The 13,860-nt window shown below is 37.9% G+C and overlaps 1 protein-coding gene across 1 annotated transcript in view; it reads right to left on the reverse strand.

Moving 5' to 3' along the window:
• Positions 1 to 13,395, reverse strand: part of GABRG2 (gamma-aminobutyric acid type A receptor subunit gamma2) — a 70,357-nt gene extending 56,962 nt beyond the window's left edge. Inside the window, exon 1 of the mRNA XM_085317832.1 lies at positions 13,289 to 13,395. Coding sequence (XP_085173958.1) covers positions 13,289 to 13,395 — 107 coding nt within the window. The remainder of the gene's footprint in view (positions 1 to 13,288) is intronic.
• Between the last annotated feature and the right edge of the window lie 465 nt (positions 13,396 to 13,860).

Genomic DNA, 13,860 nt, shown 5'->3' on the forward strand with positions numbered 1-13,860 from the left:
TTAAACAAAACTGCAGGAAGGTCAAGAAAAGTTCAGACAGAGCAGGTCTGACAAGCCTGTCCCGAGGCCTCGCAAGCTCCGTGGAAAGCTTATGGCCTGTTACTAGCAGTAGCAGTGCTGTACTGTAGGGCTACTCACGAATGGCCCTTCTAGGGTGATACTGATGCAGCACTGCAACCTCTTCCTTTCCTATTTATATCCCCAAGATGACAAATATTTTGGAATGCAGTCTCGGAAAGAAATGCCACAGTATAGAAAAGGATGTGAAATACACTCTTTGGCTATCTGTTCCATAGAAAGAAGATCTCACTATCAGTTATATTCAGCTTTGTATGCAAGAACTTCACATTGTTTTTTGAAAACTGGTAAATTGTTTTAATGATGATAACTAATAAATAATAAGCTGACTCAACAACTTTATTGAGAAGAAACTGAGGATAGGTTCATTCAGCAGGTGTCTTTTTGCCCCTTCCATCAGTCTCCAGTAAGTAAAAATGTAAGGCACATAACATACAAATTGTATGTAGCTCTCAGATTTTTGACATTTGCGTGGGCTTGACATTAGGCATAATGATCATTGCAAAGCCTATCTTCCAGTCCCTTATATTTAAGTGTGACTGTTAAAGCTAGTCAAAACAGCAAGAAAGTAGGAGCAATTCCTATTTCACACACACACACACACACACACACAAATGTATGCTTCCCAGGCTTTTCTTTTTCCTCCAGAAATATTTTGGTACACATTTTCTGACTCTCCCTCATAAATATATTAGAATTTTATTGTATTAATTGTCATTGTTCCACTTCTGATCAAACAGAGAAATTTGTTATTGCAAAAGGAATCAAATTTTTTAAAGAGAAAACTGCTAGGAGCTCAATTCAGAAATACAGATGAAAGACAGATGCTTCACAACTCAGAGGGCAAGAATCAGAACAGTAATAGAGTGCAAGAGAAGTTAAGAAAGGGCATATAAGTGAGTTTGACTAATGTGTGGAACTGGCTWCTAGTGTCAGAAATAGCAGTAGATGTAGCCATAAACATATTCCAAAAATATTACTAAGCAAAACTTCACAGAGAGCAAAGATTACAGGATACAATTATTACTGATTTATTTCTGAAATTCCTAGAGGRGCAAAAGCACGTCAATGTCTCAGAGATGCAGACTCAGGTAAATAGAATTTCAAAATATATTTAGCAATGGAATAATGCAGAGTGCAGAAGATACCGTGAAGAGCTGTACAAAGTACAGAAGGAGACACAAAGGTGAAAATATTTCCTTCAGTTAGACAGATTATGTAAGAGGATTTTTCACACATTCCCCCCACCCCTTCACTACAGCTCTAGGCTGTGGCTAAATCAATGGATCCACTAAATGTGCTGCAGAGCCTTCTTCAGACGTGAAACAAAACGTCTGTGTGTTCAGGACACAGTGTCCAGGCCCCCAAGGTTTCTTTGGCCCCCTTTTCAGAGCTCCCAGGGAGCAGCCACCGAGGCCGCTGCACCAGCAGTAAGCTTTAAAAGTGACCGGATGCAAGGCCAGGCAGTGACAGCAGTGACAGAACTTTCTGACATTAACAGCTGGTCCTGCATGAGTCTAGTCCTAGCCTTTGATCACTCCATTCTAGAGACATCAGCACCACAGGCACATGGTGTCATTTATAGGGGCTGTGAAATTCATGAGTCCTAAGGCAAGACCTGTGAAAACACTTTAGGATAGCAGCACTGGGTCTCAGGATAGCTAAACATGGGATAATTGGCAAAAGGAAGATGATTTCAGCCCCCTGTTCCCTGTGGGTATAGAGGAATTGCTTTGATTTGATTTGATATAGAGGGCTCTTGAGTAAAAAACGCAGAACACTTGACGACACAAAGATGATTCAGAGATTACATTGGTCCTTGATGGATCTTGTCCAAATTGCATCATTGATCTTTAAAAGTCTTTTCATGACTAGAGTGGATGCTAGATGGGACCGTTAGGTAAGGATGGAGCCCTGAAAACTTGGAAAGAGGCCAAATTCTGAAATTAATGGAACATGAGCAGAAGCTAAAGAAGGAACGTGTTCGTTTGTTTTTGTTTTATTGCTCAAAGCCTATCTCCCATATAGATAAATCCATCTTCAGTTTCATTTACTACAAGTCCAACATCTTCTTTTGAGCCACAGGCTTATGCAGACTACTTGGCAGAGTGCTGTTGAGAAGCAGTTCCTCAGGAAGCCATTGAAGCTGGAAGCTTCTAAATGCAGCTTGTTTTCCTGAAACTCTAGGAACTTTGGTGAATATGCCTGAAAATATTTTGTTAASTAAAGAACAGGTACTATGCCAAGCCCTACAGTTTTCCAGGGAGAATTCCCAGTAAAATAATTTAGAAGAAAGAATATAACCTGAACTTATTAGCAATGTTGGCATTTTATGCTTACGTTTGTCAGMTTTTCCAGGATTATGTTCTTCACACTGCTAACTGCTCAGTATTGTGGTCCTGGCGCAGAAAATCATGCTAGTGACCATTTCAACAGAAGTAAAAATACTTTCCTAGATGAAGGCCAAAATGCTCAGCACCTTACAGGATTGCACCCGTTTAGCTGCCTCTCAGCCGCTGTCTCCCAAGCTGTCGCTGGCAGATGTGAGGYCTCTCTTAGGGAAATACATTCTTCACATGCTATGTGGAAGTCTTACAGGTAAACTATAATGACAAGTCCTATTTAACTCCTATTTAACATATGTACTATTTATGGTCGGACACAATTTGCTATTAAGCTTCCATTTTTTTCATTAAATCTTTTCATAACTGTTTTATCGGGGAGCTTAGAACATTGCATATGTAACACAATTACAAAYAACAGATGTTTCTCATTATTTAATGTGAACACATATTGCAATAAATTAAATCACCTCTACTGCTTGTCTAATATAGAGCGAATAAGAAAGATATTGCTTTGGGCACTGTAACAGAATAATCAGTTTTACAGACATAGTGTATTTCCTCTTTCTTTTTCACTTATCAAATGATATAATTAAAGCTGCAAATAAYTTTCTCTTCTAATATGCTATAAAAATCTTCACACACTTAGAACTTGTTCAAAGTTACAATGTGAGCTAAAATTCTTGGTCTCTGGCCAAAGACAAATTTTATTGAAAAGCTTAAAATAAAATCCACTTTCTGAAATCTTTAAGATCAAAATTATTTCTATTCTCCTTTCAGATCAAATCCATATATGGTTTGTTTTCACACAGATGMTCCTTAAATGACTGAATAGTAAATTCTGGAACTCATTATGGAAATAATCATTATTGAGGAGTCTACCCAGAGTCAAGTGTTAAAAATGATTGGATATTAATAGCAATGAATAATTTGGAATTGGTTAATGCTCTTACTGAGAAATGAACTCTTTGTAGAGGCAGTGGTGGCATATTGCGAGAGGAAAGAAACAGTCATCACCTAGGGAAAATACAGATAACGTAGTTCTACAAGTTGTTTGACATCAAGGAGGCAGACTTGTGGCTCTGTATCAAGACAGCCGGGGTAGGGAACAGTATTTTTATCTTCCCCTTGAGTGCTTCTTAAATATGGCTTGGAGCCTGATTAGTTACGCTGGACCTGGAAGTTAAGAATTTTGCCTTAAAGATTTGTGGTGGTTTAATCTCATGTGCTATATTAGAGATTTATTAAGGTTTTAAGTCATTTTAAGCACATGCTTTAAGTCTTTAAAGCAGCTTAGTGAGGTTTTTGAGCCTTTCCTTTAACAACTAGGAAAATAAAATAAGAAAACAGTATGAATGTAATGTTGATTGTCCTTGCCCCAAAAGCTTATGAACATCCATAGATGTTTAGTCACTACAATGCAGTCTTTGACACTAGTTAATTATTTTGGTCCAATAAAAAAACAGCAGTATTTATGTTTTTATTCTAAGATCTTCAAAGCATTTTACTACCGACAACCTTCCCTYCTTCCAAATCCTCATCTTCCAAGAAAATAGTGATTTGTCTATTACCTTACAAAACCAATTTGTAATACACAGACTAGRGTTCACAGGCCTCACAGGCTGTAGGAACGAAATGCGTTATTTCAGTGTTTTACATAGAAGTCGAAAGGTGTTTTCTCAGTTTTCAAGTTCAGCTACTAAGACGGTTCTTGGCTGTAAATACCATTACATGGATCTCAGTCCTCATCTTCTCTTCCAAACYCTCTTACCGCCTCACTGCTCCTTTCACCAAAGCTACTTACAGTAGGGAGTTACTTTGGGAACTTCTCTCTCCTTTTACTGCACAACCAAGAACCACTATCAATTTTCTCATTTGTGTTATCGTAGCAGCACCGAGTCTCCCTTCTCTCTAACTTCCAAAACATATACCCAGCCCAACTTTGTTTCATACAAAAGGCTGCCCTGCATTCGTCATCTTTATTGGTTATTTGATCACATAGCTTGTCTTTCTGAATCCCTGCATTGCTTTCCTCTTTGAAGTAATACCAGGCTTCTTGTCACTGTGTTCAAAAGTCTGTGTAATTCTAATTCTGTAAATCACTTCTGTATCTCCTTGTCTTCTGCCTTCTSTTCACTATGAACAGTCCTTATTCTCCGTATAAGTCCCTCTAAGAGGGACTCATCCATATCAGTGATGCATCTCTAGAGAGTCAAGCTGACTGTAATTTGAATTGTATATTGATAATTTARTGGCATTCTTCATTCACTGACATCTGTGTGCTTGTTTACCCTTAGATTGTTATCTCTTCAGAGCTATGACTTCTTAATTGTTTTTAAAATAGTGGCYATTGCCACTATTTTAATAAATAAGCACGAACTAGAGATTTGAGCATAGGACTGTATTATTGACCTTTTTAGGTGTTTTGTTTTTCAGCGCACAGAGGCAGCCTGAGTGCCTAAATTTAGATAGAATAGCCTTTTGGCCTATAAATGCTGAAATTAGAGAYGTAGTTCAGGATATCAAAAAGTTATGATGATTACAGCCCTCTTAATGAACCATTCTGCCTTACCTGCGCCAGCATTTGCTGTGCAGCTGATTGAAGCCTTTTTAGTATTAATCTACAATGTGAAGTCTTTTGTGTCTTCGTCAGTTTGTAGAGAGGAAAGGCAGAGTATGTTCTATACCGTCCTTTTCCAARTTCTACAAAAAGTGGCCAAGAAGTGACTGATCTCTTTATCTGACTATTTTGGGGATAACTGAGTGTGGTTTGGGGGTACGGTTCCTCTGTCAAGTATGCATGGGCAAGAGGGTCCCAGAAGTGCAGTAGTACTTAATAATATATTGAATAACATATTGATTAGTTTAATAAGACTTTCTAAAATTGCCTCATTAATATTAATTGTTCTTAATTGATCTTGTTCTCATTTTTTCTTTTTCTGTTTTCTCTTATGAAGCAATCTAAGGGATATTTTTCTGCAGGATAAATTAAGCGGAAGTCCACTTTAGGACTTAGATAATCCTCAATCTGTCACAGCAGGCAGACTTCTGTTTATATCTGAAGATATCTTACTGCAGATTAACAAAAGCTTCATATGACCAGAACACGCTATTTATGATACAATATAACATTGAATCAGTATTGAAGGAAAACATTCATTTTCTGGTATCACCCACTGATTTCCCAGGAATTCTGTCAGAGGGTTATTTTGGGTAAGCATGAGATCGATCCTCTTTAAAATGCATTTCTCATCATTACTCTATAGAACCAGAGGTAAATGGCTCAGAGACCAGCTAGCCTTTCATCTCAAGGGTTCACATGGGAGTCCAAGATGACATTCAGTAAAGAATACAATTTCATACATGATTGCCTACATCATTTGGAAAGAGCTAATGCAAGCATAAAAACTGATATTTTCTTTTCATTCCATTCCTTTCTAAATTATTATTATCATTACTATCCTTCATTTTTTAAAATAGTTTTCTTGCCACATATTGGCACTTTGTTTATGGTAATAATCTATATATGTTGGCTTGGGTTTTGTTAAACTGTAATTCCTTTAATGTTTCACTGGCTGTCTGCAAACAGATGAAAGTTCTATCTTTTAGAAGTAACATTTAGTTTCATGTATAATGGCCAGATTTCACAGTTAGGTCTACACATTGCCTTGTGCATTAATAATTATGTGTGAAAATTTCCTTCAACAGAATCTGAAAAAATATAATTGATCTTGTAGGTAAGAAAATTTGATTGAACATTAGTGTATATTTAATAGTTTATTGCATTGAGATTCTTGTATAAATAAGTGAAGTTCTATTACCTGCCATCACTTTGCAGACATAAGAGGAGAATGTAATGATTATTCTGGGTTAGATCTACCATATATCTTGCCCCATATCCTGTCTTTGACAAATGCCCATAGCACAGACCTAGCTAAGAGCAAAAGATCAGGTCAAGCATACAGCAATACTTCCCTGGTAAAACTTCTCAGCTTCCAGAAACCTGCAGCTAGAGATTTCCCATAATGAAGTGTTACCACTTGGCCCTTGGTCATTTTTCTGATTTTTGAATCTATATAAACCTTTGGGCTCTGCAGCTTCCATACTGAGTAGAAAGAATACTAGGTTTTTGGTAAGTTTTCAGCCCAGCCAACGATGCTTTCATTGAGTGCTCTGTATTCTTTATAAAAGGGACAACAAATACTTCTGCTGTAGTCAACCTTTTCTGTGTCACTTAGGGCATCCTGTGGTAAAGCATTATGCAGTTGAGATAGCCATTTATGTCGGAAGGTGTTTGCTTGATTTCTCTTCCTCTTATGCAGGCACTGAATTACTTCTCCCCACTACTGGCTTTCAGCAGCATCAAACCCTTCTCTTTTTTTCTGTATAACAGAAATTATGTTAAAAACATTATCCGGTCATATAAATAAGAGGATTTCACTGTATGTGAGACCGAATACCCAATATTCAGTCTGACAAGACTTCGGTATCAGATTCTAGTTACAACTCTATGAATACTCCAGAATTGCAGTAGATATAATCCTCACTGTTCCCTCAATTGCTTTCTCAGCCTACCACTTTCACCCCTCCTTTACCTCAGTTTATCTCAGCCTGTTGGCAGATGCTGGGACTTGTGAAAATACATACCCACCATCTCCCTCTGCCTACTCCTTTTCCATATGCATGAAAAAAATATTGAAGTTTTCATATAAAATCACTCGCACATCGGAGGAGATGGTTATGCTTTCCTATATAAATGAATTTCTAACACTTTGCTTTTAAACACATGTTTTAAAGCAAATAATATTATAATATTATAGAAAATAATATTATTTTCTAATTTGCCAAGATAAAATTAAATGATGTTTTCTCCAACTTCTAGCACAGAGCAAAACTGAATTTCTTTTAAACTAGAAGAATCAAACCAAGCAGGTTACTTCTGAACATCACACATGGAAAACTGGGTCCAATTCAGAGAACAGTAAAGCTCCTACTGATTGCACTGAAGCACTTCTGACACAGGAATTCACCTAAATAAAATGCCTGTAAAGATCATATGGCTGCATAGGTGTATACATYGGGTGAAATGAGACTCTCACAGTATTCTTTTTGTTAGCATCACTATGCTTTGGGTTATAATCCAGTATGAAATAGAAACATGCAATGAACATTAGGTTTTAAGTCATCAGAATGAATATTGAGTCTAAAGTCTAAAATCAGTGTGTTTAAAATGGCCAGTTTATGCCGTTCCATTCTCATATCACTTTTAGCCTTCAGCTAAGATACCTCTTCATCCTATTTTTTCCTACTTTGGATATATTCCTCGGTGCAGTCATATTCTCTAATTTCATTAATGCTCAGTAAGTTTGTACTTAGTCTCATTCTGTGAAATAGGCTCTTCCTTCTCTAATAATCCTTATAATTACCTGACTATGGTGTTGGACTTTTTTCTTGGAAGTTTTGGATCTTTCTTGGTTCTTCCTGAAGGAATCTAGTGTTTTTATTCAACATACARTGCATGTAACTTGTTCAAGGAAAGCAACCTCCACCTTTGAGCTCACAAGCACACTAATTCTTGGACATCTATTCCTATCATCAGTTGTTACATCTTGTCTAAAAGGAGATAAACAAACATGTATTTTTCTGTTTTACTGCCATAAAGTCTTCCTAGCTCTTATTCAGAACTTCTATTCACAGACAAGTCCCATTCTTTAATGTAGAAACTCCTTTATGTCTAGAGGGCCAGCAGAAGACCTATGCACCACTTAAGATCAATTTGCATTACAGTCTGTGAGCTGAAGTGGACTGTAAATCCTTGATACATATTGTGCTAATCTTTTATATAGAATAAACTTCACCCTGATAGAAAAGAAGTATTTTATAGCTGTTGTAAATTAGTTAGCAGGAATGTAGGTTGAGAGCTTTTTGCAAAGAGCAAAAGCATTATGCAGTGTAAGAAGCACTTCTTGAAGATTCTTATTGAGTTATAATCTAGCTTTGGGTTATTTCCCAGTTCTTACTTAGGAACACACAACTGCCTATAAGAAATTACACTGTTTAGGTCCTGGCTTTTCTATCAGCAACAGACTTTTTATTCTCCATTCAGTTCTTTGTTTGAGAAAGTGATGGTCATTGCTTAAGTATATAAGATTTAAAGTACAGTGGGACTGAGGCTTGGAATGGTTTCCTTTGACCAGACATATACCTGCTTTCTTTTCATCTCTTCATTCCTGTTCTGATAGGAATGAACTCTGATTCCAATTCCTATCAGAATAGGAAAGAAAAAATGAATTAGGAAAGGAAGGATACTTCATTTTCTGATTTCTAAGTTACTGTTATAGAGTATCTTGACATAACTCAACTGAGCAAATGGAGCAGAAAGAGGAAAAGAAGGCAACCACAATCCAAATCAGCAAGATATTTTTCTGGATCAGTACAAGCCTACAAAACTTTAAGCTTAAGATCCAAAAGCATGATTTAGAAGGCTGTGTAGAAGACATGCTCTATGAATCATATGGAAAATATTACTTTAAATGATTAGAATAATTTCTAATGCTGTTTTTATATAGTTATGTATAAAATCATATCTTAGACTTTTCATTTTTATTAGTAAGTTTTATTTTTCAGATTTTCAGAGATTCAACTTCTTTCTGAAAGAGGCTMCTAACATTACTTTCCTAACATCAGTTGGCATATTCACTAGAGTGATTTGGAATATATGAATTTGGTATGCAAGTTATGGCTAAGTGGTGTAGTCATTAAAGCAAATGTTAATAAAAGGGCTTATCTCACATTTCCAAACTTACATAGTTGCCAGCAGGGAAACAGCGTCTGTCAAGTTATTAATAATGAGATAGTGATTTTTTTTATTAGTTGTTCAAATTGTTAGTTGGTTTAGATTTTTGTGTTTGGCAATCTTTATATCAAAATAACGGTTGTTTCAAGTTCTTTCGTTGAAGCAGCTGATACCCCAACATGAAAGTTGATATTTGATAGCAGTCAGGAATGCAGCGTGGCAAGGAAAGTCTTAAAGGCAGCCTTGCCTTCCTTTCCACCCCTGAAACGTTCACGTAGAATGAATGTCCTGCTCCCAGACAGCTTTCAACTCTGTTGAAACAAACGCTGGATTATTTGGGCCAGTCAGCACTAAACCTTCAGTTCCATAGTAACAAAGACGATAATAATAAAGTCATAGTTGGACAGCGCATAGATTCACATTTTCTGTCATGACATTTTGTTTGCATAGGACCATTCCTTGTTATTTGAAAAACCTCCTACTGAGAAACATCTTATTCCAGCAGTGCTCCAGGGGACTTCTGTGCGATTTCTGACTTAACCTTAAGTGCTACAGTGTGTGAAGGTATTGGGAGCTGGTGGATGCATAACTACAGCTGCAGAATTAATAYCAAACTGATGCTAGCAACCTTTACAGTAATTCTATATGACTCTGTAGTTCAGAGATATTCATGTCCCTTTTAATCATTGTTATTACATCTCTTACCATACAGTGCAAGAACCCAGTTCACACTGCTAGTGCTCGACAAAAACAAAACATTTTTATTTATTCCCCTATTGAGTAACTATGCTAATACACATRTCTGCATACGCACAAGATTATTTTGATGTTAATATGAGTGTTATGAGTTATRATTTGTACTTCTTTAGGCTGGTCTTGCCAGTTTTCAATTTTAGATATCTAGCTGCAGCATAGAAATATTGCCATGTGACTACTTGGGCACTGACAAGTAACAAATTAAAAGTTGTCACAGTCCAACATTTCACAGCCAGASATTACTCTGCACTGTGTTCAGTGATTTTTGCTGGCAGTTTGTTAAGCCTAAGGTCTATGCAAAAATAACAAGTAAAATCTATTTGTAAATAATGCTTAGATTATAGCTTACTTCTGTCAGAAACTTTGCTGGTCAAAGACCCCTACTACATGTAACATCTGTTAATTTCCAGTTAGAAATTCAATAAATTTAATTACAGATTAGTCCCAATTAAATCCCATATCAATGAGTGTAAATATTAAACTATTTTATTTACTTTTTAAAAATGCTTCCTCTAAAACCGAGTATTTTTAATGCACGACTTTCAGAAATGCGGACTTGGGTCGTGGCTCATTTTCACTGAGCCGCTGCCTCGGGCAGCAGGATGGACTGCACCGTGCAGCAAGGGCAGGCCTGAGTGAGAGGCTGACCAGGAAGTTTATGCAGGATGTTTCCAGTGCAGTACAGAAATAAATTAGATGAAAGCACTTCTTAATACTTTAATGTACACAATTATAGGGATGTACTCTGTCCATGTGATAAAATTAGTGATTTAAAGTTATTTTAAAGGTAAAATATTGCAATGATGTAGCGTGCACATTCTGAATTGCTGACGTCATGGTTTGCTGAAGTTGGTACTGAAATTTGAAGTGCTTTAAGTGAGGCTGGAATGATACCCTAACTTTTCTTTTCTTTCTTTAATCTTTTAAAATGTCACTGAAGTGCAACAATTGACTTCTGCAGAAAATAAATTGTTTATATCAATATGAGAATACAGATCTCCAAAATATTAGTAATCCGTTTCTATCTGTTCAATTACTTGACCAAATTCCACAAGCTCTTAAACTTTGCACATACTCTGGTTGCTGTCATGTATTTATTCATGTGCAAAACATGGAGCACGTATGTTAGTGTTTAGTCACACTGGCCTCTAGGAATTTGCACGTCCAAAACAAATTACACATAAGGAAAGTGTGTGGTGAGTTTTTAACAAAGACAAGCTTTCATCCTGGTTATAAATAAACAGTGTCTAGGATCAACTTTTGTAACTGCCTTTGTCCATAAGTTTCCAAAACTTAAGTATTAAGGCTGCTTCCACAACAGGAGGAGAAAGTTGTTCTGGTTATTAGAATTAAAACTGTGCTTTCATGTTGATGCACTAAAATATTTTATACAGTACTAAGAAGATTTTTCCCTCCTTAATATTGTCTATTTAATATTTCTTCTCTGTATACTACTTATTCTTTAAAATATGAGGTCAGGAAGCTGTCAGARGGAACCATCTTGGCTATCAGATGGTTATGAACAGAAACCAGAACCTTTTGCTGAGATAAAACATTAATTTCCATTACAAAGAGTTTATTTCATAGCTCATGAAAGAATTTTGGAAAAWTCCTCTCAGACTATATTAATCTGCAAGATGACTGAAAAGAAAGAAAAAGGGATGAAATAAGTATTTGAGAATATTGTAGTGGAAGTCTTATGGTTAGATAATCCGAGATCTTGGGTTTGTGTGAACAACACACTTTCCAACAGGAAAGAGGAGAGAAACACATGAAACAATATAAACAGAGGTGTTGTCACCTCAGCTGGAGACCTCTACATTTTTCAGGTGAACAGCTTTCTTGAAATCCTGTAAAAGTTCAATTTCCTTTGTGCTTTTCATAGTGTTTGTCACTCTTACAAAATCATTCTTACAAAATCTGAGCAACCTTACAGCTGTCTTATTCCAGATGACAAAGTATCCCTCCTTGTAGGCTCTCCAAGTTTTATTTCACTTTCTACTCCATTTTCAACCATTTTGMATTTCTTTCCATAGGAATTCTTTGCATAAGCTTTTCTTGTGAAGAAAATTATTGTAAAAACTAGCAATAGTTACTAGGGAAACTTTTAGTTTCCTTGGCCAATTTTGGCCTTTTAATTTGCTTAGAAACAAAATCCTACCTGTACAACTACATAGTCTGAATTTTCTTAAGCAGACAAACTAAGAAGCGAACAAACAGAAGTCACTTCTTAGTATGGTAGTGCCCAGGGGAAAGGAAGGGAGAAGAAAAGGTGAAGGTGAGCAAGGCGCCTGTCTGGAGAGGGCATTGGTAATAGGGGAGGGAGTGGGCACTAACCTTAGGGCAGCAATGACAGCAGGGCTTGTGCAACTGTGAGGGAAAGTCCGAACCACTAGAAAGGCCAAGTACTTTGCAATGCAGTATTACTTTCTCATCTAACCTGTTAAATGCACAGTCCACAAATTTGTGCAAGAATGCCTTGTTCAGCGTAACGCCTGGCACTGCAGCAGTACTCACCCCCCCCCCCGACACACACACACACTTTCTGCCCGTCTGCAGAAAAACTCCTTCTTCCTCTGCCTTTAAGATTTTTGCCTATTCACATGTATGTGTAGAATACACATTTGCGGCATGCTCGGGTTTTCTTCCAGCAGGATGCGTGTCAGTGCGAGTGGATAAATGCTCTTGTAAATATTTGTCTAATATGACTGTCTCCGYGATAAGCAAACACTCTCTTGCCTCCCCGGGCTCGTTCCGTCGGTATTAAAAGCATTTTGCGTGTGGGGAAATGCAGGCAGCCCTGAGCTGCCCGTCTCAGGAGGGCTGTGCGGGGAACTGGATCTCTGTCCTTGGTCCTAAACCCTGGCGCCGGCTCGGCAGCGACTGGGAAAATGCACAGCGCTGGGGAGCCCCGAAGCCCAGGCACAGCCATGATGTGGCTGCCTAGGTGGGAACGGGCACGGACGCGCTGACATTCTGCCCACAAAACGCGGCGTATGCTAACTCCGGGCACTGTAGCAAACAACAACGCAGCGAGAAAAGCCTTCATTAATATGGCATCAAATTCCATGAAACACCCGGCRCGTACCACCATCATCTACAGCCGCTGCTTACCCTCCCTGTCCGTCTCAGAGCAACAACAATGTAGGAGAAATAAAACACTGAAAGATCGCAGCTGCTAGGAGGTAGATGAATGTAACGCCACTATCCAAACCTTCGGCATTCTCACTACAGCTCCGTGAATTTGCAAACAGCATCTTCACCCCCCAGCCCTCCCTCTCCCCCCCAACAAACAGAATCAGAAAGCACATCTTACCACTGGATGAGAGAGAGCAGCGCAAGTGCCCACACCATCATTTTGAGAGAAAATGCAGGATTCAAGAGTGCAGTGCTCCCCAGGCTTGTTGGATTTGGAGGAATCATCTCTGTTTTTCTCCCCCCCTCTTTTTTCCCCTTTCCTCTTGGTTGCAGATGGATCCGTCCCCTTCTTTAATTTTTTTTTGGTAGTGGTTCTCCCCCCCTCCCTACCAGGTCCCGTCAGTGGGATGATACATTGCGCCCAGCTGCGGGAATTAATATGCAGGGGGGCAGAAATTAGATCTGCACAAGCCCTTTGCAGATATAATCAAAAAATGTCAGCTCAGGCAGCAGGCAGCAGCTTCCAAATCTAGAGGAATAATATAACTGGGAGGAAAAAAAAAACCCACATACACACACTCACAGAATAAAAACATTTAAGGGAAGGAGAAACATATACACATGCACACATTTACAGGACCACTCACACACATGCAACAAAAGCTGATGCACCAGGAGAATGAGTAAATGAGAGGAAAAARGAGAGAAAGAATAAAGCAATGGAGCTTCTGCCTGAATGCAGATTAACTC

Source organism: Rhea americana, unplaced genomic scaffold (genome assembly GCF_003343005.1).
Source record: "Rhea americana isolate MKP2758 unplaced genomic scaffold, rheAme1 scaffold_51, whole genome shotgun sequence".
Taxonomy (NCBI): Eukaryota; Metazoa; Chordata; class Aves; order Rheiformes; family Rheidae; genus Rhea; species Rhea americana.